The sequence below is a fragment of the Vidua chalybeata genome, chromosome 2, assembly GCF_026979565.1.
Source record: "Vidua chalybeata isolate OUT-0048 chromosome 2, bVidCha1 merged haplotype, whole genome shotgun sequence".
In the NCBI taxonomy this organism is placed as follows: domain Eukaryota; kingdom Metazoa; phylum Chordata; class Aves; order Passeriformes; family Viduidae; genus Vidua; species Vidua chalybeata.
The window spans coordinates 65,420,583-65,446,700 of record NC_071531.1 but is presented as its reverse complement, the minus strand read 5'-3'; the positions used below and the strand labels follow the sequence as shown (position 1 = coordinate 65,446,700).

General features: G+C 36.7%; 1 protein-coding gene across 6 annotated transcripts in view; it reads right to left on the bottom strand.

Annotated features, from left to right (window-relative positions):
• Nucleotides 1-25,325, bottom strand: part of ABI3BP (ABI family member 3 binding protein) — a 128,105-nt gene extending 102,780 nt beyond the window's left edge. For all 6 annotated transcript variants that reach the window (XM_053934606.1, XM_053934609.1, XM_053934608.1 and 3 more), the window contains exons 1-2: nt 25,209-25,325; nt 4,668-4,847 (exon numbers count right to left, since the gene is read on the bottom strand). In XM_053934606.1, the coding sequence (XP_053790581.1) occupies nt 4,668-4,847; nt 25,209-25,287 (259 nt within the window). In that variant the 5' untranslated portion in view covers nt 25,288-25,325. The remainder of the gene's footprint in view (nt 1-4,667; nt 4,848-25,208) is intronic.
• Nucleotides 25,326-26,118: the final 793 nt, after the last annotated feature.

Here is a 26,118-nt window from a genome sequence, read left to right as displayed (position 1 = left end):
ACTGCTCTAGCACAGATCCCACTTGTCTAGCACAGAGTTTCACTTTCTAAAATGTGCTCAAAGTGGTACTAGAACCCTCTCATACATATACATAAACACAAAATTCACACAACACTTACTGGCATTGTTATGAAGCAGGATTACTAATACATTCTCTTCTTACTCTGTACAAACTTGTACAAGAAAAGGAAACAAAAGCATTGCCCAACTTTGAGCTGGTTTTAGAAATTGAAAGGGAAAATGATTTTGTTCACTCTGTTAAGTAATTGCTGTTCATTCTTACAAAACTTTCCTGTCTCCACCCAACTCTTTGGGTTTCTCCAACAGTATCAACAATTTCTAGGAGGTTGGCTTGCAATCTTCCTAGCCAAGTTAGAAAAGACTAACACAAACCTCTTAAGCAAATACTCTTTCTTTACGAGCCAGGAAGACTGAAAAAAATAAAGTCTTAAGTCAAGCCCAGAGCTTTTGGATGGGTCCATTCACCTTTTTATTAGTCTAGCGGATATCTTTTTATATTTTTTTTTATATCTTTTGACACTGAATAGCTTTCATGACCAAAAATCATGTTGTTTACTGTCATGTGAGCACATAAAGTACACTCAGCACAAACCACATCTTGTGTCCTGAAACAGAGGCATAATTCTTGTAAACAAACTTTGCTGCTGCCTTGTCATTGTCATTGACATTTCAGTATGATTCAGATCTATCTACTAGTGCATGAAGCTGCTTAAGACTTTGCTGCCGGCAGAAACTCATTACAAGTTCAGGAAATCCAACATAATGCTCTTTTCTTTGTCCATGCCCTCTGCAGGCAGATCCCAATTTATTGATAATGCTATCCAATTGCTGCCTCAGATACTATATAATTTGCAAATCAAAGGGAAAATAGATATTTTAAGATAATTACTGCAGTGAGATGCTGAATATTTTAATGGATGAAATGTAGGTTGAATGCCACACATTGTACAAAGTCATATATCTTTTCTGAAAATCCTAGGAAATGTCATGTCCTTAATAATTTCTTTAAAAATATATCCATCTATAGACATGTAATTTTATAAATTAATACACCTGCTGCCTTCAAGCTTCCTGTTAACATGATCATAAAAGGTGTGTGACCCAGCAGAAAAGCTGACAATAAATTTCATATTAATCTACAATGGGTGGGTTGGAAATATGGAATGTGTGGGCCTTAGAAATATATATTGTTGTGTATATTGTTTCATCTTCCATATTCCAGTTCCAACTGGGGACAATTATCCCAAACAGAATACTGATTTTGAATACTTTATTTTGATTTCTGATCCAGTGGTCCATGAATTCTAATGATGCATTTGTGACACTATTTTAAGATTTATTCTAAGTTCATCAGTCAGTTCATACTTACACTGTTTTGCTTTCAAGTGCATATTGGTTGGGCCCTGAAGGGTGTGCTTAAACAGAAGCAGAATTTCCTAGCATTTTGCTGCTCTATTAACAAAACCAGAGATGCAGAACTAAATCAAGGAAATGTGGAAATGTCTGCAAGAGACTTCATTCTACCTTGTAGACCTATACTCCTCATTAGAAAGGAGAAATTATATTTTAAAGGACTGATGCATTTTAGAAAGGGAATAATGACTTATATGTGAAGCTTATGTGTTATCTTACACTGGCCTAACACCTAAATTAATGCCTTTATTTTTTAGTAGGGTCTACAGCTGATTGTGTATCTGTATGATTTTTCCTTAAAATTTTCACAGAATAAACAATTTTAATGCTACCAGAACAAGATCCATTTTCATGCATCTTCCATTTTCCTGGATCTAATCTCTCTCCCAGGGGATTATATTCCATAGCATTGCTCTTTAATGCATTAGAGAAACCTACATACCTTTTAGAGAGTAACAAATGCCCTTAAATGTCCATTTATAATCTTTACCTTTCAGCTACAAACCAATTTAAGGTTGTGATCATGGTCTCTAAATTGACTGGGAAAGGTTTCTCTTTCCATGAAAGAGACTAAGACTGACAAGAAGTGAGGAAGCATTAAATTGTATTCGTCTTGGTCTAAATAGACCACAATAAATTTTCATATTTGGGAACCACTTCTTCCACATTCTGCTCAACAAAAGCCTCACCTACCACTGTTCAGGGAAGCCTATAAGCTCACTCGCTTTCTGTAAAATTCAGGTAGGTCAAAGCATGAGAGGACCAAAAAGGAGTTCTCAGGACAAAAATGAATGTTTTTTATATAAATCTAGTTGCTTTGACTGTGGTAAAATGTGTGGAACACACTGAAGACCACTTTCAGAGTGTGCAATTGGGTCACTAGAACATCTAGAACGTGGGATAGATAACCTAGAGTGTGAAATTTAAAAGTACATTGTTTTAATATGAAGATAACATACTAGGCCAACTTCATCACATATGAGATGTACTAGGAGTACAAAGATAATCTGAGATTTTTCAGCAATAGGGTCTAAGGGGTTTATATCTTTGGCATATTTCTTGAGAGTATTTTTATTGCCCCTCTACAACACCTTAGTTTTTCTAAAATCAATATAAAGTGTATGCTAGAGCTGAGGCCTCTGGCTGCCACAATAAAACTTTATCATTGTTCCTAGAATTGAGAACCATTCTGCAATTCTTCCAGTTTCTGCCAGCAACTGATCCCTAAATATGGTGGGGAGGAGGGAGTGTGCTAGCAATCATCTCTGTCTTCATTTCTGCCACAGAAGTCACTCTAAAGTAGAGCCAAAAGCACAACTGATGTTCATTGCTTTAGCTTGTGTTCCATACACATTTGGAAAGCACAGTCAAAGCTGCAGTTTAATGCTGTGTTTAATATTTGTGAAATGGGAAAGATTATGCACTCTCTGCTTCCAATAAACAAGTCCCCAAGGCATTCAATCTAACCCTAAATCTCTCAACTAAAAGCAACAGCTCCAATAAATGTACTGGTAATTGCCTTAAATAAATGTTTGCATCTCGAAGTACATATTGCTGATAACTTCTTTTATTCCTGTCTTTTCAAAGATGACATTTTCTGAAGGTTAGAAATGCTTGTCTTGCTATCTATATTATGTTGCATTTTGCATGTTTAGTTACTGGACATTCAGAAGTCACAAGGATAGATTTATTGTCACAGGGAAACTGACAACTTCTATTAGCATGAGGGAGATAAAATTTTGACATTATTCTCCTTTGAAGTAATCATAAAGGAAGAGTATTCCTCAACATTTGTGCTCTTCCCTCTCCAAAGACTCTACAGCAAATGGATATGCATATGGTCAGTGCTCTCATGTGCTATGGAACTAAAGAAAGGTGCCTAGATTCCAGCCATTAACTGTTGTGGTTAAAGCTACAAAATATCAATATACCTGAAATTCCAGGTGACCTTGAGCTTTCAGTTTTTAGTTTTTCAAAACATTAGGTATAAAAGCTTTTATTAAATAGGGAGTGCAAATGATCTTACACAATGTTACATTCAGTCCTTTTTTTGCTCTTCCCTAAGATCTCTGAGTACCCAAAAAATATTAATCCTCACTACAGCCGCAACAGGCATTGTTATGCCTAATGCACAGTATACCACAGAAAATCCTGTACATCATTCTTAGTGAACTGATTCAAAAGTTACACATAGGATGAATCAGCTAAGCCAGACCCAGCTTAAGTGATGGTTTTGAAGTCAAACACTGGATGGGTGATAGAATTACAGAGAGATCTCAGGTGTAGCAACTCATGAAAAGCAAAGTTAACCTTTGCCACAGCAATCCTATCAGTCTCTAATATCTTAATTATTCCATGTCTAACATCTTATTTTTTCAGTTTTTATTTTGCAGTTTCCAGCTTGGAGCAGACACCCACAATGGCCTTAACCGACCACATCAAAAACATGGCAATTATTACTTCTATGCTTATGCATCCTTTTCTCCCCCTTGTTTTACACCAAGATCACAAACATTACAATGATGAGGGTAAATTGATTCATTTTAGGCTAGAAAAGCTTAAAGAAAACAATAGGACAATCCTTAGGGATTTAACAGATTTCTCAGAAGGTCAAATCCTAATAAATCAATGTTTTAATAATATATTCTTCCTTCTCCCTATTCCAGAAAAACAGGATACAGCATTCTTGACATGGTTTAATCTCTTCCATAAAACAACTCACGCAACTCCATTGGTAATGTCTGACATGGAAGTTAGAGGTTAATCTATAACATAATACTGGAGTAGATCCCTACAAGAAGAGGCATCATGTTGATATGAATGTTTCTGTCAAAAGGAAACAACCACACAATTCTCAAGACTGTTTCACTTCTTCTTCTATTATTTGTTAAAAGCATGTACATTTCCTTGTATTCTACTTGCATCTTTAGGCAAACCATTCCATTTGATCTGTGATGTCTTCAATATAGTACAGGCTCTCTCTAAAATGAAAATCCCCAAAACAAATACCAGTAAGCACAATTTCCAGACAACAAGAACTAGTTGTAATCCTTGAAGAACCTGCTAATTCCACTCTCCACTGAAGTTCTTGACAGCAACCTTAAACAAACACAAAGAAACCATGAGCAACAACCCAATAAAACAAAAAATTAGGTGAACAAAAGGTTCATATTCTCCACAATCTCTTCCCATAATTCATTACAACAACAACATACAAAGCAAATATGTCTTACCAAGTTCTGTTACATAGTTTTTTCCTTCTGAAGGTAAAGGAATATACTGATTAGAAAAGAAGTTGCTTCCATAACCCAGGACAAAACCTTCTAATTTGGTGCTTTGACTTGGTCGAATATACCTCATGCAAACAGTGTCATCTGTTGCATTGATCTGAACCTTCAGACTCTGCCTTTTCACTGGGGAAAGAGTGAAAAAGAGGAGATCAGAATGCATTATCTTGCAAGCACACATTCAGCAATGGAACATGACAATATAACAATATATTGGCTGTTTAGTTTGCTAATAGCATGCAACTGAAAAAACTTTTATAGGTGATGTTCCCTGGAAACACAATGTATTTATAAAAGTGAACTAACAGTTATGTATAATAGTGGTTGCCAACAGGACTGTTTTTCCACTAGTTTAGCATTATCATTTGCTTTAACATCTGTAACTGTAGCAGTAAAACCATGCACGAACTAAGTGGAAAAAATGCAAGCGTTTTTTCCTTTAAATGCAAGAGTTATAGTCGTACTAGCCATATGTAGGACCCATAGGAGAGAAAGGTACAAGTTTTTGGTTTGATTTTTATTTTTGCTTCTTAGTAGAAAATATGAAGTTGTAAAATTAAGTTAATCAGTTAATCACACTCAAAAATTATGGTAGAGGATAAACAGTAACTAGATCCAAATAAATATTTTACAATTTTTTTCCCCTTTGTTGAGCTGGAAATGTAATTTTGTATTTGGAATTACACCAGGACACCTAACTAACATAAATACTTTACTCAAAACTACAAAGAAACTCTTTTTAAACATTCATTTTTATGCTTTCCAGGGGAACAGCACATAAAGTAAGAAACATCTTGCATATCCATCTGCAAAAATTTAACTTGTAGTAACAGAGAATGACTTCATAACAGAATAACTTTTTAGGCTACAAGTTGGTGTTTTGGCTTCTTCTTGGTGGTGTAAGGGAGGATTGGGTTTTCCTTTTCCTTTCCTTGGTATGTACAATTTTAATACTCCCTTGTTACTGTTAGGCCTATCATATTTTCAGAACTGTTGAATTGCTGGCTTTTCCCCAAACTTACAACACTAGCACTGGACTAGTACATTTTGGGTTGTTATTTTTCTTCTCAGTCTCAAAACATAAATTTTTATCCCCAGCAGATTTTCAGGCATCTGTCCAATCATGAGGGCTGAAATTAACTTATCAGGAAAAAACAGAATTTTGCAGACAATAATTTTACTTCAGGAACTAAATCCTGAAGAAAAACTATGAGATAAATAATATACCATTGAATAATAGGATAGAGTGATACTAAACTTCTTTCTTTATTTCTTTCTCTCAGTAATTGCTGACTGATATTCAAACTTTCTCTAGACAAGTACATACTGATTCTCTGGTATCACCCCAACATACCCTGCTTTTTTTAGAGAAATTCTAATGACTAGAGTTGACAAGAGACCAAAACCCTCACTTTGTTTTAGTAGACGATTTGAGCATCTGCAGTTGTCTGCACACAGCATGTAAAGCCTTAAGCCAACACTTTATGCCTCTTCCTTTTACAGAAAGAAGCGTACAAGTAAAATTGACGGAAAACATCTGCCTCTCTTCCTTTATCTAAAGACTGATCAAGAAAAACCATTCAGCCAGGAAACTGTCATCATTTTCTCAAGGCAACTCTGCCAGGTTCCAGAAGACTGCAAGGCTTCTAGAAAACTCAGTTCTCTGGCATTTTCAGCAGAGCAATACCTTCATGGGGAAAAGGTCAGCAGTGGCTTCTAATCTCCATGACATCCTAGCTCCTTTATTTTCAGTACGCAAGACTGCTAAGAATGGGCAACTCTAAATATTGACAGGGCTCCAAATAGCACAAACCAGGGAAAAAACACAACACATTTCAAATACCCCTGATGGGCTTCATAAAGACACTAAGTAAAAACTGGTAACAAAGTTTAGGATTATTATCTCTGACTGACAGTAAGCTACATCTGTTTAAATTATGGATTCTTCAAAACCCATTAAGTATTATTGAAATGATGGTCTCCTGGTCTCTATTGAGTATTCATGTCTAAGAATAAAATAAGACTTACAGAACTTAATTCAAATATGGTAATCTGATTTCCATAATAAATTTTTAATCAGTCTCAATCCTGAATTTACAAAAAAAAAAATAGAGAAGATCTATTTAATTTTAAATTTACAATAATTTAAACCAAAATTTCCCCACAATTGTATCTACGTATCTCTCAGTTATACTTTACATCAATTTGAAGACTTAATTTCTACTTCAAGATTATATTCAACTGGGTCTGATTTCAGTTAGATGGATACCGTTGATTATTCATAAGCAATCAAGTATAGTGACAAAGAATCTTAATTTTATTAAAGCCTTAAAACTCTCAGTGAGGTTTCTGCAATTAGAAAGCTTAAATGGGATCCCAAAACAGTAGTAGCTTTGAGATAAGACCCTTTAGACCTCTTTTTTATAGCTAACATATCAAAACCACCAAGAGAGCTTTTAAAATCAAAGACAGTTCTAGCAGAAAATAAACAGAAATAATACATTTTTTTTTAAAAGAGAATAAGGCAGGAAATAAGAAAAGGAGTTGCACTTGAAATTTAAAAAAAATCCTTGTCCTCAATACCCTGTCTTGACAGGGCAGGTAATTTTCCTGTAATTTACTTTTAAGTAAATTAATACTATTAATTTACTTTTTGCCTGTATGGCAAAAAGTATTGCAGAGTCCCTGTAGAGTTTAGGAAAATAACATTAAGAAAAAATTATTTAGGTTGGAAAAAACCATCAAGATCATCAAGTTCAACCATAAACCCAGCACTGTCAAGGCCACCACTAAACCATGTCCCCAGGTGCCACATCCACAAAACTTTCAAACACCTCCAGGGATGGTGCCTCAAACATCTGTTCCAATGTTTCATGACCCTTTTGGTGAAGGTATTTTTCCTAGTATCCAATCTAAAGCTCCCCTGGCACAATTTGAGGCCATTTGACCTTGTCATGTCACTTGTTACTTGAGAGAAGAGGCTGACCCCCATGTTGCCCCTACATCCTCCCTTGAGGCAGTTGTAGAGAGAGATAAGGTCCCCCCTGAGCCTCCTTTTCTCCAACCCCCTCAACAATTCCTCATAAGACTTTTGGTCCAGTCCCTTCACCAGCTTTGTGGCCCTTCTGTGGACATGCTTCAGCTCCTCAACATCTTTTTTGTAGAGAGGGACCCAAAATTTAATATAGGATTTAGAGTACAGCCCTACCAGTGCCAAGCCACTTCCCTGGCTCTGCCAGGCACACTATTGCTGATACAGGCCAGGCTTCCATTGGGCTCTTGTTCAGCTGCTGGTGACCAGCATATCCAAGTCCTTTCTCACCAGGCAACTTTGGGTTGTCATGAGCCGGGTGCAGGATCAGCATTTGGCCTTGTTGAAGGTACACAGCATATACAATCTTTCACTTATCCAGTAAGTATGTGACCTTGTCAAAAGAGGAGATCAGGTTAGGCAAACAGGACCGGTCTTTCCTAAAACCTGACCCAAAGAGCAGCAAAGAGCAAGGCAGACAAATCTCTCCACTTTAACTTAGCTGTGTGTTTTTCAGGGAAAATAACCGCTAAAGCAACAACACAGATGCCACACTTCATATGACTAAACCACATTCCTATTCGTGGGCTGTGTGCATTCCAGAATCAGTGAAAATGAGGGATAAGTATTAGTTGGTAAAACAATAAATGACCAGTTTCTGGAAGCATATGAACAGAAGTGAAGCAACCAAGGACAAGAAGAGCTCAATCCTACGTACTGCACAGATACTGCCAGTCAAGTCAAAAGAGAGCCAGCCTGGAGCAAGGTGGATATAAATGATATATAAATTATCTTAGTAAATGGGGACTGTCCCCAGGAGCATATTAGCAATATAGATTTCACTTGTGTTGATCTCACAGTGTTTTGAACAACTAACCAGGAAAGCATTCTCATTCTGGGTAATATGTCTTTTTAGTCATCACTCAGATAAACATTCATTAAATATGATTGGATGGACAATGGAAGTCATAGGAATTTAACTCTTATGATACTGTGGTAAGAATCTATTTGATTTGAGAAAATAATTTTGTCATATTAGGATTCCAGGAGACCTTTTTTCCCTGCATCTCCTTGATGAAAGCATTGAATGATAAACTAGATGCCCTCTAATTCCATTTATTTGTGCCAGTTTTTGGCATTTATTAGTGAAAGCCTGCTCTTAAGTATTTGCATTTGTATTGTAATTCTTTTACATTGAGGTCATTTCCAAATGGAAGATTCTGAGATCTATAGCCACCTCTGAAACACAATCTTTCCCTCCATGCTTGCCAACAGAAATTCCACACTGATCTGCAAGTATTCTCTTCAACAAAAGGCAGTTGATGGCCAAGATCAGCAGGAGAAACTGTGCAAAGCACATCTGAAGTAACAGCACAATGTTAAGTGTATTAGAGCACTTGGAGTGCTGGAATCACAGGAAAGGAGTCTGCCTATACTGGGAGAGAATGAAAAACAGCTTAATAATGAATCAGCTGCACCATATGACAACCAGCCACCACCAGCTCTTCAGAAAGAAGAAAATAGGTACCAATGGCCAAAAAAATCCAGCTGGAAGAACTATAGTTTGGCTAGTTAGAATGTATAGGCAACAGGAGACAAAGGCAAGAGAATATTGAAACTTTTAAAAGTTTAGATGTTCCTTTCACTCATACCAGGAGTCTACTGTGCGCTTTAAGTGTACATGGTCTCTTGTGATCAAATACAGTCCTATTTTTTGTTTTTATCCATAGAGTGAGGATTCTTGAACTCTGCCCTACAAAACTAGAGGGTGAATACAGCTGTAGTGTATTACAGCAAATTTGGCTTTGTTGCCAGAATTCCTTTTGCCTTACATTGAAACTGTTTATTCTCCACCATTTCAACGATTTTAAGGGGCATGAAGGCAAGACCCAGCACTGCCTCCCAGAGTGCTAGACAAATGAAGTGTGCCTTATGAAAATATATTAGCACCATTTATTTGTGAGCACTACCTCATTTATTCAAATGATTCACAGCAGTGCTTTGATTTTTCCAAATCTGGTGTCATAGTACCACCAGGCAAGTTTTCAATGATAATCTAAAACTATGAAACTTTTCTTTTCTGCTCTTTTATATTTTTGTATTTATTTTGGCTGCCAAACATGGAGAAATATTGGTTGTTTGGCTGCAACCCAAATATGTCTTAAAATGGGAAACTTAAAAATAGTTCTGTTTCTATGTACTACAATAAACAAGACACACTTCTAAAGCAGCCACAAGCACAGAATAATGGAATAACTTAGGGTGAAAGGAACTTCTCTAGTTCAACTCCCTGCTTAAAGCAGACCTCAAGTTGCTCAGGGCCACATCCAGCTGAGTCTTGAACACCTCTGAGGACACAGATTCCATAACATCTCTGGGGTAATCTGTTTCAGTGCTTAGCATACTTCTATTTAAAAAAAAGTCCTAATATCTAACTGGAATTTCCTGTATTCCAGTTTGTGCCCAGTGACTCTTGCCAAGTTACTCTGCAATTCTGCAGAAATCTGTCTTTGTATTCTCCAGTAAGACAGCTGAGGATCCTTTCTCGTGAGAGATTACATTAAACACTAAGGTTCCTAGCCATGAAATTTACATTCACAAACACTCTGAATTATGAAAGTAAGTGCCATATGAAGAGGGCAACCAAGAATACCTTTTTAGGGGAGGGTGAGCTAACAGCCTTCCATGAAGTTTTGGGGAACTTCATTTGCAAATGACAATCATTTTTTTCAAAGTATTATTATGTCTACACAAGTCTAACATTGCTTCAGAAGAATTGGCAGTCAATATGCAGCAGTTAAGTGTGCAAAACACAAACATGTCTATCTACAAAAACCTAACTCTTGAGCTCTCAACTTACACCTTCAAACTCCTTCAATTCCAAAGAAGGCAACTTTTCTTAGGTGTATCAACACTCTTAACAGAATGCACACAGCAAATAAAACAGGATAAACTGTAATTCCCTCCATATTTCTTTCATATCTGGGGCCATTTTAGTAATTTAAATTATAGACAAATTCACTACTAAAGGAGTACGAGTAGCTGAAATATGCAGTAGTGAAACTCCTCAATACTGGTGTTCAGCTGAAAGTAGTGACCCAAAAGGAAGAGATGACCTGTGAGGGCCCAGGGTCAGCCCCATCCCTTCCTGTGTTCTTTCTCACAGCACTATTTCAAGGTTACTGACACCTTTTTCTCCAGTTGCTATGCACATTTAGTTTTATTAATGTTAATCAGAAATATGCTGCTCTCTAATTTTATAAACTAAATATATACTTCTGAAAGAGAATTGTTAGAGCATTTATATTACAAAATTACAAGGTTTTAAAACTCATTTTGTCAATTCCTCTCTAATGATTACCACAGTTCAGAACTGAGTGAATAAGCTGTACTCATTAGTACCTTAGGACCAGTTAGATCAATGCAGAGGTAAAGACATAGTTATTAGCAATTCCAGCTTCAATGTATCTACAAAAATCATCGTACAAAGGAAATTTATTGCTCATATGTTGCCATCTGTTTCACCTGTTTTCAGGTCATTTGAGAACTTCACTGATGTTCCACTTCCATCTTTATCACTATCTCCTTCACAAGGCTCCTTAAATATGCTGGTTTAAAATTGCTTTTTTGACTTCGTAAAGTAACTGTCCTTATTTTTATGGTGCAAAGCTGAAAACAGCCTGGATTTAAACTTGGGATCCTATTTCAGTGGTCCAACTCCCAATTCTACCTTACATTCTGCAGGTAATTTTTCATTATTTATTAAAATAGGGAACAAAACTGAAAACAAGAAAGAAAACTGTGGTTTGAAAATAACCAAGCCTGCAACTCTGTTGGAAAAGGGAACAGTCTCTGAAAACTTCTGTCATATGATTTAAAAGAACCTGACCCTGGCTCCTCTTGTGGGATTCTGTTTAATTTTTATTTTAAACCTTATAAAATTCAGCTACTTTTTGTGTCCAGTTAGTAAACTTAGTTTGGTGTTTGATGGTAAAAATTTATAAAATGCAACATTGAAAAATTTAACATTTTTGAAGGATAGGGACAAAACCAAGCCTATTCATTATTTTCAATGCACCTTTGAACCTCCTTCAAGTTGAACAATTTTTGATAGATAACACTTTTAAAATTAACAGTGCACAAATTTAAAAGGACAAGACAAAAACTACTTGTTAATAAAACAACCTGAAACCCTTATTTCAATTTAGATTATGGATCATTTATTTGCAGTAGGATAAAGCTTAATTTCTATCTGATGTCTTTAGGCTCTCCAGGGCCATGTTCCCCTGGCTTTACTCTCAAAGCTCCTTATTTGTTGTTGTTTTTTCCAGACTGGCCTGGTATGTATTTTTCAGGATGTAATTTCACCTGGACAGAGCTGATGAGACAGTGACTGCATCTTGCCCAGAAGAGCTGTCTTTCCAATCCTGGCTCCTTCTCCTGTCCAAGGAAGCAAGTCCAAGGCAACTCCACCCAGGCTGGGCTATGAAGAAAACTGTCCTGGCCAAAGAACCTGACAGATTCTGCATAAATATATTCAATAAAGGCAAGCAGAAGACTGTGGGGAGCAAAGAGAGTCTCACAAATTTTCTGGGTCTAACTCTCTTTTTTAAAGCCTTTAAAGAGCATTAGCCAATGCAAACACCAAAAGAGAAATGTGGTCTTTGAACATGGCCTCATACAAGGTGGTCATACTTTAGAGCTGATCAGCTGAATAAAATCAAAGACTTTCTTTAATAACCTCTCCTCAGTAGGAAAAGCTCAACAAAATACTAAGAACTTGAGCAGGTGAAGATTTCAAATGCTGTTGGACTTTCTCTGCCCATAAACTTCAAATGTATTGAAGCAATTGGTATCAAAGACCATAGACCTTAATGCAGGAAGTCTCTTATACCTGTGTTCATGAGCAGGCAGTGCATTATCACTGCCATTGCCTACTCAGTGGCAGGCAGTGTTCGGCATCTCCCTTCCGCCACCTTTCACTTACAAGTATCAGTGCATTTTTTGAAGAGTTGAAAATCGAAGGCATCATAAAAAACAGTGTCTGGAACTGCAGACACCTTTGCATCTATGAGAAGAGTGAGGACACTACAATCCAGGATGTTGGTGTTTATTACTGAGTGCACAGGCAATCTGCTACATGGGTTACTGTGTACCCAGGTTGTAGCGAGGGACTCATTTCCTACAGCCAATTTGAAGTCTGTTCCTTACATGTGATCACCATTTATTATACCACAATATGTAAATTTTTTTTCACTCTGTGACTGCACATCTGGGGATCTTTTGAAACACTTTGGGAGGAATCATTCAAAATAAGAATATCAAAATAAGAATATCAAAATAACCAACAGCAAGAAAGTATAAATTCTACTGTGTAGAATTTATTAAGGCAGCTCCAAATCAACAGTTAAAAAAACCTCAAGCAGTAATAAATTGAAATTTGCATGTTTATCTGCACTAATAGAACAAAATAGGTAATCAAACAATGAAATCCTCTTCTGTGATAAGTATTAACTTATTTGCCATAATCTAAGCAAATGAAAGAGCAAGTCTTTAGCTGAGTATTCTGTAACATTGGGTTAGATGATTTTAAAGCTAACTTTGTTTTACCTCCTTCTCTGATTACACACATGGTTATTTTTTAGGGACAAACCTGCTTAAAAATAGTAGTATTTAGACAGCTAGGAGGATTTACAAGCTGTAGTAACAGAATAAATTTGAAATGTACTTCCAATCCTTTAGTTGTAAATTAATCTATAAGTCTCAGAATCCCCAACTTGTCTAGGTATGTTTCAAAATTGTTACCTTCTCTATTTTAAATCCGAAGAAATGGATCTCGGTCCTTTTATGCACTAGTTCTCACTTTTAAAAGTTCTCTTATCACTAATGGATAAATACATAGAGCACTGCAAAACAGACCATCTTGGTAAATTCAGGAAAAAATCACATTAAATGACTCAAGGTACGGAATATATTACCCAGAAAAGAAGCCTGAGAAAATAGGAGTTATTGAGCTTGGAGGAAAAGTACATAGATAGATATGAATACAGTATCCAAATACATATGGCAAACAAAGCCCTGAGGAAAAGCAGTATAAATTATTTCTACTCCATATTTGGAGCAGACTGCAGCAAGGAATATATCTACAAGGAGCTACACTCTAGAACAAACTGTCTTGGGAATAAGAACAAGGTGGTCAAAATGAGTTCAGGAAGTCTATTTCAGCCCTATGTTTCCTTGTAAAAAATTACTATTTTTTTCAGTTGAAGGCTACTACTTTTGTTCTGCACATCTAAATATACACCATAAAGCCTCAAGGAGAGGCGCCCTCCTCAGTGCACCACATGAATCCCGGTATCCTACTTCCCATCTCTAACACATAGAAAATGAAAATCCAATAAGGCATGGCCTTTTCAGTATATGAATAAGCATAAGAGAATTGACAGGGAGAAGTAAGATTATTTTATTATGTGAGAAGAGAAAAATATCTCAGTGCAATTGATTGAGTAAAGGCAAGAAGGATCATCCAGGAAACCGCAAGCTGTTGTCCCTAGCCTCAGTCACCAGGAACAGTCACACCTGTGCACATGATGAACAAGAAGGTGATTTGGAACAGCCAGAGCAAATTTACCAAGACCAGGCTGTCTGGCAAAGCTTGCTGCCTTCTGTAATGTTATTCCTGGCTTTGCATACAATGGGAAAGGGATGAACAACATTTACTTCAACTTTGGCACAATTTCCACAGGTATCCTTCCTGTCAGACTGGAGAAATGCAGACTGGATGCCTACATTACAGGGGAGATGGAAATCTCGGCTCAAAGAATAGCAGTCAGTGCTTAAAAGTCCCAAGTCCCTTTAGATACCTCTTTGACATTGCTTAAGAAGCTCTTTCTGGTTCTTGAGCAACATCCAGTGTAATTCCTACACTCATTTCAGAGAGGGAGAATGTTTTGTGCTTTGTGTACACTTGGGAAAGAACTTGGGTCATGGAAAAGAGTAGAGGCAGATGAGTTGTCCATAACGACCTGCTTTGGAATTGAAGGGAAACAAACAACATGCAGAAGCCCATTCAGAAATAGGTGACATTCTGTTTATAAGTCCCCCACTATGCTGAGTATAGTCAAAGCAAGAATCTTTAAAATAATATGCAAAAAGATGGAAATGGAATGGGATTATCCACTTTCTGAAGTCACAATGGTTTTCCACTTCCAGCATTGCAACCTGCATATGATTACACAAAATACATGTGTTCTCTGCTCAAAATAACACCCAAGACATACAGGACTTCAAATAGAGCAAGGATTAATTGCTCTGAATGTCACTTGGCAAAGGTGCTTGCAATATTCTGTGTTAACTTTGGAATAAATTCCCCACTTTTAAGAAGCAGACAGATGATAAAGCAATTAAATATCTGAAGCACACATAAGAATTCTTCGGCAGCGTTGTATATCAAATGCTAAACTCAGAGAGAGGAAGAAAACTCTGTCAGTAACAAAAGCAGTACTGAAATATTAAATTCTATTGTGCTTGAACAACTATGATTTGGGCTAGTCAATGGAGTTAAGTCTGTCAACAAAGCTTTTAGCCAGTTACTTTCCTTTGGTTTAGAAAGCTGTAGACACAAACAAACAAACAAAATGTAAATTTTTTAAAAATTGCCCTATGTTTCCAAAAGAGTAGTCAAAATAAAGTGGTATCACTTATGTTCCTGGTCTCCAAACTGAACGTTCTCACACATGTCTATGACACTTGCTGGATACAGCCCAGTCCTATAAAGATTGATTCCAACTGCACATAGTTTTTCCAGCTGGAAAATGTACCTCATCTTGCACCATTAGATGAGACAGATCTCAGGACTGATGACCTGGCTTCTTACTACTACTCTAAAATAAACCGAACAAAAACCCCAACAGATTAAGAAAAAGATCCTTTTAATCTTCTTCTATATTGTTCCACATTTTGAGTATGCAGAGATCAAAGGAAAAATTCTACAGTTCAAACACATCTGGAGAAAAGAAGCAACAAATTGCCAGTACATCTTTAATTTTAAAAAGTACTAATAAATGCTTCATAAGTTTAGACTGCATTATTGAATTCCTAAATTTGACAGAAATTTTTCAGCTCTATGTACACATTGTGAGCAAGAAGCATTGTTAACTCATCTTAAGAAAACTAAAATATGAAGTAAATGGTTCTAAATGAGTGGACTAGAGAAAATAATGGTCACCAAGCTTAATGAGTATACAACATGTAAAATAAAAGCTATGTCTATGATCAAGCGAGTACTAAGATAAGACAAATACTTATTTTTTATAATGAAGGTGTTTCATCTTTTCTCCCACATATTTCCCTTCCTACCCAGGACATGGCATAGAATTCATGTTCGCCACCTATATTTTCAAATTCTTTATCTGTAACATCACCTGCTCTATTTTCACCATGTTGCCTTTTATCTACAGAGATGAAAGAAAGCTGCAGGAAGTAATCTCTCCTTCCAACCTATCTTTCTATGTCTGTATTATTTTTTAAAATAAATTCTCCAGCCAGTGCTTCATTGAAAGAAAAATGCCAATAATGAATACTATCAGCTACACAAAAGGAAGGCTTATGAACATTTTGGGGTGGGATAGGGGCACATACATCTATGCACAAAACCATCAGCTAAGCAAACTTTGTAGGCCTGACTTTGCATTTTCACTTGTGCTTTTCTCAGGCATTTATCCAAATGCTCATGGAGAATTTATGGTATGTAGGAAGCTGTGTCTCCCTCATTACTAATCTTGTAACCCAGTGTGCAGTAGATTACATTCATTCCCAAGGAATGCTCTCTGACTTCAGAGTGTATTAAGCACATAAATAATGCTTCACGACTTCAGAGCTTTTAAATGAGATGGTCTTCCCTGTGCCAGTTTTTTTTTTTTTTTTTACAACTGACAAGTGTTTTAATACTACAAAAACAAATTATTGGAAAAAAATCCAGAAGGGGCAGGTCATGGAAAAAATTATTCACAATGCCTGAAGTTTCAACAGGGCATAAATGAGATTATCTATTCCCTATATGTAACTTTTCTACATCCTTAATTCTACGAGCAACTTCACATTGCCTTCAAATAAGTACAATAATAGCATATGATCTCCCTTGCTAATTGCTGTAAGCATTTCTGAGTGGAAAGGGAACACAATAAACATCTGTTACATTACTGAGAAACTGCTTTCTAAGAATTCATGGCTGTACATTAACAACATACTACTGCTTTTATCAACGGCTATTTGATCACATTACCAAAATTGTGAGAGTACAGGGGATTGATGAGAGTGTGAAAGATTAAAAGAGATAATTTTTGATGTAATGCATTTACCAAAAGCAAATGAGCAAGATCCCACACTGCCTTTGTGAGTGCATGTGTATGCCTCAGTGTACTAGAGAGTCTGTGTGAAATCACACTCATGACACAAGTGCAAGGTGCGTAAAGATTTTCCAATGGACCAAAAATCCCCAAATCTGCCAATAATTCAAAAGAATTTCTTCAGCTAGAATTAATTGCATAATTAGTATTTTAACCTTTTGGGAAAGAAATCTTATTTATGTTGACATAGACTTGATTAACAAAGGACATAAATCACCTTCAACTCCATAACACCAAGTTACATCAGATGTACCAGCTGCTAAGGAGCACTGAATAACCAACACAAGCAAGAAGACATTTCTATTAGAATTGCCAGGTTTTGTGTTCCTCTTAACTAAACCAAAGAACAGGAAGGAATGCTGATAAGATGCAGTATTGGTGCTTGTCAGATCATAGCTAAAAGCTGGTGCTCATTTGTAAGGTAGCAAGTGATGAGCTGTCACTGTGGATCAATTTCATAGTCATGTCCACACAGTAAATGTCTCTTAACTAGCTTTATGAAAAAAGAAGGAGACCTATTGATTCACTCTGAATAGAAAACCTCACCACTTTTACTTGAGTCAGCTCTTCATCAAACTAAGGGGATTCATGGTTCTTAAGACTGACTGCAGCCACTTCCCTGACTGTGAAATAAGTTGCACACTGTGCTATAAATAAAATCTGCCCTGCCATTTAATCCAACTACTTCAGTGTTTGCATGAGCCACAGAATGGAATTCTGCCAAAATGTTCAGGTCAGACAGTAGAGTTTTCTTTCTATTATTTGTACCCCAGAGCTCAATTTCTTATCAACTTTCAGACTATTGCACCCATGCCTTTGCTTTCAGCGTATGTTTGTTTATGTTGTACAGACACTGAGATTTCAAAAGAACAGTGATAAGCGATAAAGCCTGAAAGTCCTGTAATTTTCTCATTGTGCATTTTTCTTGTTCATGTATAGGCTTGAACTGTGGTAATGGGGTAATCTAAAATGTCAGAAAATGTTTTAACTTCAAAGTCAGAAAATTATCTTCTGGGATATTTCAAGCATACATATTTGTATTTTTGAACCAACCACAATTTTATGTGTTCTAAAATTACTCCAGAGTTCCAGCCCAGAAAGAAAAATTAAAGCAAATAATTAATATAAAACAGATATTTTTATAAATATTAATTATATTAATTATAAAACAGATATTACAAGCAGCTGAAAAAAGAAGAACAGTCTTTTCCAAATGTGAGTTTAAAAATAATGTTATTCCACATACACTCTCAGTCCTTTAAAACTGGCCAGGTTCCCAAAGTATTAATTATGTAAACTCATATCAAGCATTCTGTGGCCATTTATAGATTCATAAACTAATGACACGACTGCAGGTGATTGGAAAGAATGTTTTCCCACTGTATTGAATTGTGCTGTTCTTAAGCAGATTTTAAGAATAATGCAAAACCTTAGAACTATATAAAAATATAAAATAAAATAAAAAATATAAAAATAGCCCTAAAAAATCCCCTCATACTTTGACAATCCATTTTGCCATCAACTTTTCAGCTTGAGAAAGAGTATAGAATTACAATTTCTTTTTAAGAACATACAGTGTTCTTAAAGAAAAAGAAAAATGCCAATAATGCATACCAATGCCAATAATGAATGTGCTAGCCCTAGTGTAAGCACACCCCATACACACAAAATAAAAAAAAAATCAAATCATATGCAGAGGTTTAGACACTTCATTAAGCTGGGTTTTATCAAAGTGGATTTATTCACATGAAGCCCTGATGACATGTTTGTTCAAGGTAAACAGTATTTATATAAGAGCCATTGCTACAATTGGCCTAAGAACAATTATTATTGCAATCACTTCATTTATTTTTCTTCCAGAAGATGCTCTAAATAATACTAAATTATTGCAAAGTGATAGACCTCCACAACAAATCTAAAGCATTTTAGAGAACACAGGTTATATTTTGTCTTCCAACCTCTGAACAAGTGCCATAAAGCTTCCCTCCAGACTGGGAGAAAAGTAGTTTTCCTCCTACAAAAAAGCATTCCCTACCTCCCTGCCTTTAGGTCTTGAATCTTCATAACTCGAGCCCCAACTCTTTACCAGCATTTTATTCAGTAGCTCTGAATGGGTGCAGACTCTGTGTTGATAATCTTAATGCAACCATCCTTCCATAACCTTGCCTGGATTCCTGCACACTTTGATGACATCACTTTGGTGAAGCAGTGAGTGCAAAAACATTCCATTCTGGTGACCATAACTACAATCATGACTTCATGAACAGTACAAAATCACTTGGTGGTTCAAAACTTGACCTGCGTTTTCTTCACCTTGATATGACACACACTGGCTTGCTCAAGTGAGGAGGTTTAGAGTTGACATAGCCAGAGTAAAATGGCACATGACTGTTATGCTTTGAGGGATGGCAGTACTGGAATAGTTGGTCCTGTCCTTGCCCATACAAAAGTTTAGTTCATTATGCTGCCAGTAGTCATCTTCACAACCACCACTCTCACAACACAATAAGGCAAATACATATCTCACAAAGCAAACTAGCATTACATACATGCTGTCCTGTATTGTAAAAAAAACAATTTTTAACTAAGACCATTTGAACTAAGGCCTGTCAAGCAAGTCTGAGTAGGATCTGGCCTGTTTCCAGCTGCCCTTTTCCACTTGGGAAGACACTGCAGACCAGGCTGTTAAGCTAAGGGCACCTATTTCAGGCTGCAGGCTGTCCAGAACACGAATACCTGCTTCTGTTCTCAACAGGATTCACCATACTAGTCAGAAGGACTCCAACTGGCTTCTGCAAAAAGGCAGTAGTCAAGAACTCTCCACAGCAACAAATTTGTCTTGCTCACAAACAATTTCAAGTCCGCACTTGAATTCCCCCAAGGAAAATAAATCCAATAAGAGTTGCATGAACAGTCCTGACTATGGCAGGCCACTGCTAGCCATTTTTTCCTCCTGGAGCAGACAGAGGTTTTTGTTTCCACACACAGTGTGCAGTGCACACCTGGTGAGTCCAAAAGGTCCAAAGAAGCCTCAAACCCATTGTCCATTTACTGTATCATCAGTCAACAGACACAGACTATACCATCCATCCAGAGTTGGTCTGGCTCCACAGCAGCAGCAGGATTTAGCCAACAGCTCTCCCCTGAAGTGAATTATGTAGCTTGCCCTTCTGGAACAGCTAGAGTCAGAGGTTATATGAAGGAGGGCTGAAAAATAGAGTTCAAAAAGGGATACTTGGGAACACGAAAATTATAATGAAGAGGTGGAAGATTACACAGATTATCCAGCAGTGAGATCATTTTGGAGGTGTTCATATGTAGTGGAATTTAATTCTGGCAGAATCCACCCATATGCATCATCACAATGTTGCACCACTGTTTGTGCCAATACAAAAATGGAATTCTGGTATTACAGATTATCTTTGAACTCAGAAGCCTGACACTCAGTACTGGGTTTTGATATGTTTATGTGCAAGCCTAGGACACAACTGTCTGCGTGATAAGATAAATTTGATTAAATGAACTGCTATAATTGTTACATTCTTACAGTCTATTTTCACTCTGAGCAAGAATCAGCCAAATTTGCCATGACATATCTAGTTACTGAAAACCCTTGTCACTCTATTACACCAGCTAAAGGATCCCTTTTAAATTTCCTGTTGGACTTGACACTTATGTGCCATTAAACATAAGAAAATATTTCACAAAAAAAAAAAAAAACACAAATTAATTTTGCACTTCTTTTTCCAGACACAACAAAAAATGAAGTTAAATAATTTAGTTCAAACTGGTTCTTCTTCATAAGAACATTTTTTAAAAGTTAATGCATTGTGCATTTTGATAAATAGTTCCCAGAAAGATGTTTGATAAACCTTGGGGATAGTAACATATAAACCACATGTCATTTCAATCCTTTTGTGATATTTTAATATGCAAGCTTCACTGCATGCTCAAAACCCCACAACTTCCAGGAGACTTGTCCCTGTCTTACAGTTTTTGCCCTGCCACCCTACAGCTACCAAAAGGGTGATTCTGGCAGGAAGGGACAGGGCAGCACAAAAGTTTAAAGTTTGGCTGTTGCAATATAATAACTGTGATACATTGAAATAACTCTACATTGTTTTAACTGTTTGACACTATTAAATGAAAACACATGCTCTGCTTCGTAAGATGTATTACGTAACATAGCATAGCCAGCAAACTTAGCTAGGAATAAAATTAGTCTACTCCTTTTCTCAAATGTCAAAGTTTGGGAGTCTACTGTAAATACAGCATTCACTCTAAAAGAGATGTCAGTTATAATTACCTTAAGTACAAATATTAGTTAGTAGCTATCTAAAATATCAGACCAAATATATTCAGTACTTCCAAACAAAGAAACAAATCCTCAGTGCAAAACAATTCTTTTTCCCACTTAACCCCACTGCTGACAACTGCAGATACAAAGAAGTTTTGGATCTGGTTTTCCCTACAGGAGTCTGTAAATCAGGCTTTTTCACATGGCCCCCTAAGAAATGTCAAGTCCATATTCTTTTTCCCTAAGAAGACAGCAACCAGGAGAAAGCCAAATTAGGGTTTCCTGAGCCCTTCCTGGACAGCAGAGTAGCATAGGCCTGAGTCCTGGAAAGTAGAACCAGGATGGACCTGAATTCCACTGTACCTGATGACTAATTCAAATAGTAGGAAAACCACAGTGGTCAGAAACATGTCAAAAAATCCCCTGGGGGGCGGGGGGGAAACTCACCAGAAAAACATTCAGACTTTTTTTTTTTAATTACTTCCTAAAACTGAAATTTTATAAGAGATCAACCCCAAATTCTTTTCAGCTCTAACAAAGTAAAACAGAACATGAAGATAGACAAAAGCTATCAGAAACAGAGAATGTAGTGAAAAACCACATATCCATGTGCCTCTGTGCTGTAACTGGAAAGTCGAGTGACAAAATAAAAAACATGAAATGCTGCTTTACCAAACACTAAGAACTTATTCTTCAGCTGTTCCTTCAACAATTGTATCAACTCCAACTGGAAAGATGACAGTGAAACACGGTTTATAAGGCAGCACAATCTCGTGGAGTATGTCCTGTAACTTGTTTGTTCTGGATTCTGTGGCTTTGTTTTCTCATCTCTGTCTCAGATCCAGGATGCTCTGCTTACCAACTCATTCTCTAAAGACAACTCTTTTTGTCTGTACTTAATTCCTGTCTAGAGAGACAACACTGAGCTCTTTAAGAATGGAACTTTTCTGTTATGCAGAACCATAAAAATTAGAGCATGCTTCCATCCATCAATAAAGCACAATAGTGTTGAACTTCAGAATCATATATGTTGGATGGCACTGGCATAATGGCATAATGAGAGAGACAAAAACAAGAAGAAAAATTCTAGTTAGAAGAAAACTTTAGAAGCTAGACAAAGTTGAACAGACAACTGCTGAAATACTGGATGAAATGTCATCTGTAATGGTACCAGCATCTCTCACTGTGCTGTTCTGTGATCCTTCACTCAGTATCCAAAGGCACTGACTGCAGAATTTTCTTAGCAAGTGATCCCCCAGATGAAACACAAACATAAGTGTGAAAAACCCACTGCCTTCATACTAAAACACACTACCCACCAGCCTTCCTTTCCAAATTATATTGTGTTTCCTTATTATTATTATTCCTCCAACAATACCTTAATCTTTGAAGTTAAAACAATGAAAGAATTCATTAATAAAAAACACTCTTTTGAGAACAGCAATAGTATTTTCTTTTTCACCCTAGTAAAACACACATGTGTGGAGGTGAAAGTACAAAAATATATGGGAAAAGGGAGCAATTTGTGTTCCAGCCTCCTGACCAGGCCATTTGCACACAGTCTCTCAAACAGCTCTGGAAGTCACTGTACTGGCTCTGTTCCTTTGCAGCTGCAGGAGGCAAGATGTTCCTTCCACCTTGTACCAGTGAAAGGAAATCCCAGTCCACGAGACATGGGGTCAGTGTGTTTCACCTCTGGGAGAGAAGATTTGTGCACTAGAATTGCAAAGTGCTGGAAAGAAGGGCAAGATTTACTCTGATAACCTGTTCCCACAAGTACCTGCACCACCAGAAAGCGAGTTTGGCTAGATTGCGCTCTCCTTCAAGTTATGAACTTGATTCCATTGCTCTCCAGAGAGCAAGAGTGACTCTGAAACCTCAGTTACATACTTTGGGACTTAAAGAGCACAGAAGTTCACTGGAATTTAAGCTTACATAGCAAGGCAGAGAAGCCCTCTTAAAACAGAATATTACCAGTACATATTTTCATTTTTAAACCTCTTTAAGATCTACATATAGTCTTTGCTTACAAAAAAAGTCTGTAGTCCCTATCAAACAAGACAATGCTGTAGAAGGCAATCCTTTGAACATTTCCAGATAGCAGCTAAGTACTAATACACTTACTTTTTCAATGCAATTCTTTGTAAAGAGTAACTGGAGAGGCAGCTACTAACAAAAGAATTTGACTGATGTTTCTACACTGCAAGGGGAGAATCTTAAAAATTATATTTCACTGAAAAGAAATTAAATTTCCACCTGCAGCTTTATGCATTTGGCAAACAGAACTTCACTTCTGCAATGTTATTTTAGGACAGAAAAAAATGCATGCCAAAGTTAATCTTGCAGTGGATTAGAAGCTTTGTCTGAGCATAAACTTAGAGCCACTATTCTACAGTAGTGAGCAGAAAGTCCAGTGAAGCCATTTAAAAAAGACAAGTACTGGAAAAGTTCCTTCCCTCAGTCCAGGCAATACATACAGGATTCCTGTCTGGCCAACATAATCCTCTCTTAAGTACTTTTTTCGCAAAACTAAATTCTTAGAGTTAGTTTGACTTGAACTGCATATCTGTTACTCAGAGACTACACACTGTTCTGCTATTACTAGTATACAGAAAACTCCACATTGGCTCCAGAAGATGAGATTAAAAGAAAGATAATTTCAAAAGAATGTCATCTTATGGAAGAAAGAAAAATAATGAAATTCTAAAAAAAAAAAAAAAAAAAAAAAAAGTCTCCTAAGGAGGGATGGGGGTGAAAAAAATTACCTCAACTCCCCAAAATACCTTTAGGTTTCCCTTCTATGAAAGAGAATCTCCTAGGAATCCCTCAAAGTGCTTATTTATTAATAAATATTCTCATAACTAAATCACAGGTTCCTCTAAATGTCAGTGGCTGCAGGGGAATGCAGATATAAAATGCATTACAAAGCACAGTGGACTCAGGCAAGCACTTCCACAAAGTGAGAACAATATGTGCAGTACAGAAACAGTTGTGAAACTGCTGCCTTAATGCCAAGGCACTACGAACTGTTTTACCATCCACATAGAGAAATACTATTTTAATTTTATGCTATGACTGCTCTTCCTGCAGTAAGCAATAAAATACTATTAAAATACCAATGTTATGTGTGTCATATAACCAAGGAGAAGAAGAGATCACTGCCAGCTTCGCAAATCTACTGTACTTCCAGACTCTGGGAGAAAGGAATGTTTAAACAAATATGCACACAGGTTTGGAGGGGTTTTTCTACTTGTATACATTTTAATCAATCATATTTCTCTCCCTCAAAATGCACACAAGCTGACCTACACTAATCAATGCCTACTGAATTGTTAAGGATAGATATAAAGGGAAAGTATACAAGTTCTTTCAAAGACAAAACTGAAATCTTCCACCAGCAACACAGGGTGCTTCCAAGTCACATTGTCTTTAAGATACTAAACCACAGACCTGCACAGTGCTGTCCAAATCACTATAAAATTATTAAAGACAGTAACTTTGTCATGATAATTCTCACTAGAGTCATAAGATACCATGAAAATTTTTAAGCTTATTTTATTCAAGAGCTTTAAGGTTGCTGTTATACCTGGATTTGCCCTTTTCCCTGACCTTCTTTCATCTTGGCTGTTACCTTTAATCATTCCTAACATGTTGAAAGCAAATTTCCACAACAAAATAGGAGCTTTAAAAACCCCTAAGTCCCACAACAAAAAAACAAACAAACCCCCAGAAAGTTGTTCATAGCTACTTGCCTCTGGGCAATGTCTGAGTATTTCCCAGGTTTAGTGCAATATATCCACAGAAAAGAAGACAGACAAATCTTGACATCATGGTCACAAACACAACCTCGCACTGGGAATGGCTCTGACAGGTATCACACAGAAGTACTGCAGCTGCATTTAAGTGAACCGTTCTCTCCGTGACAAGAGGCAGCAACACTTCGACACGAGCTTAGTTTACACAGTGGGAGGAGACACGATGACATCATTCACTCCCACTGCAAAATGAGAATTAGCATAAAGAAATATTATCAGGCTCCCCCAGCAATAATCTTCTGGGGTTTGTTATAAGATCTTTTCCACCACTAAGGGTAAGACATCACCATTTCATTACTTATATTTCATGAATATAAAATCATGAATATCAAACTTTCTATTAATGGAAAACTGATTTGAGAGACATTTTCACTGTTTTGTCCAAGAGAGCTGGACTTAAACTGCAAAAACAGCATTTGCAGTACTCGGAGAACTGTTTGCTATATTGACCTCAGTAGTTTTGCAATCTCAACATTTTTCTTAAGGTTAATTCAGGCTACTTGTGGCTTTCATCCAGGCAAAATAAATTCTAGTCTAATTTGATGTGACATTATAAACAGACATTGTAAATATTTATTCAGCAAAAGAACTGGACTTGAAAAATCTAAATGTCACTTTTTCACTTGTATCTAGTGTTGGCAATTTAAAAATACTTTATAATTTTCCCTTTCATAAGTGTCTGGTGAGTTAATGGGTACAATGCACATTGAAAGGAATAAAGCAACACTTTTCATTCCAGGGAGACCTTCTCACCAGTTACTCCAGTTACCAGTTTTTCTACTTTAGGTAGAAAAGAAGTTCAATTTTTCCATTAAAAGCTGTTGCATTCTATGTTTACAATGAGCCA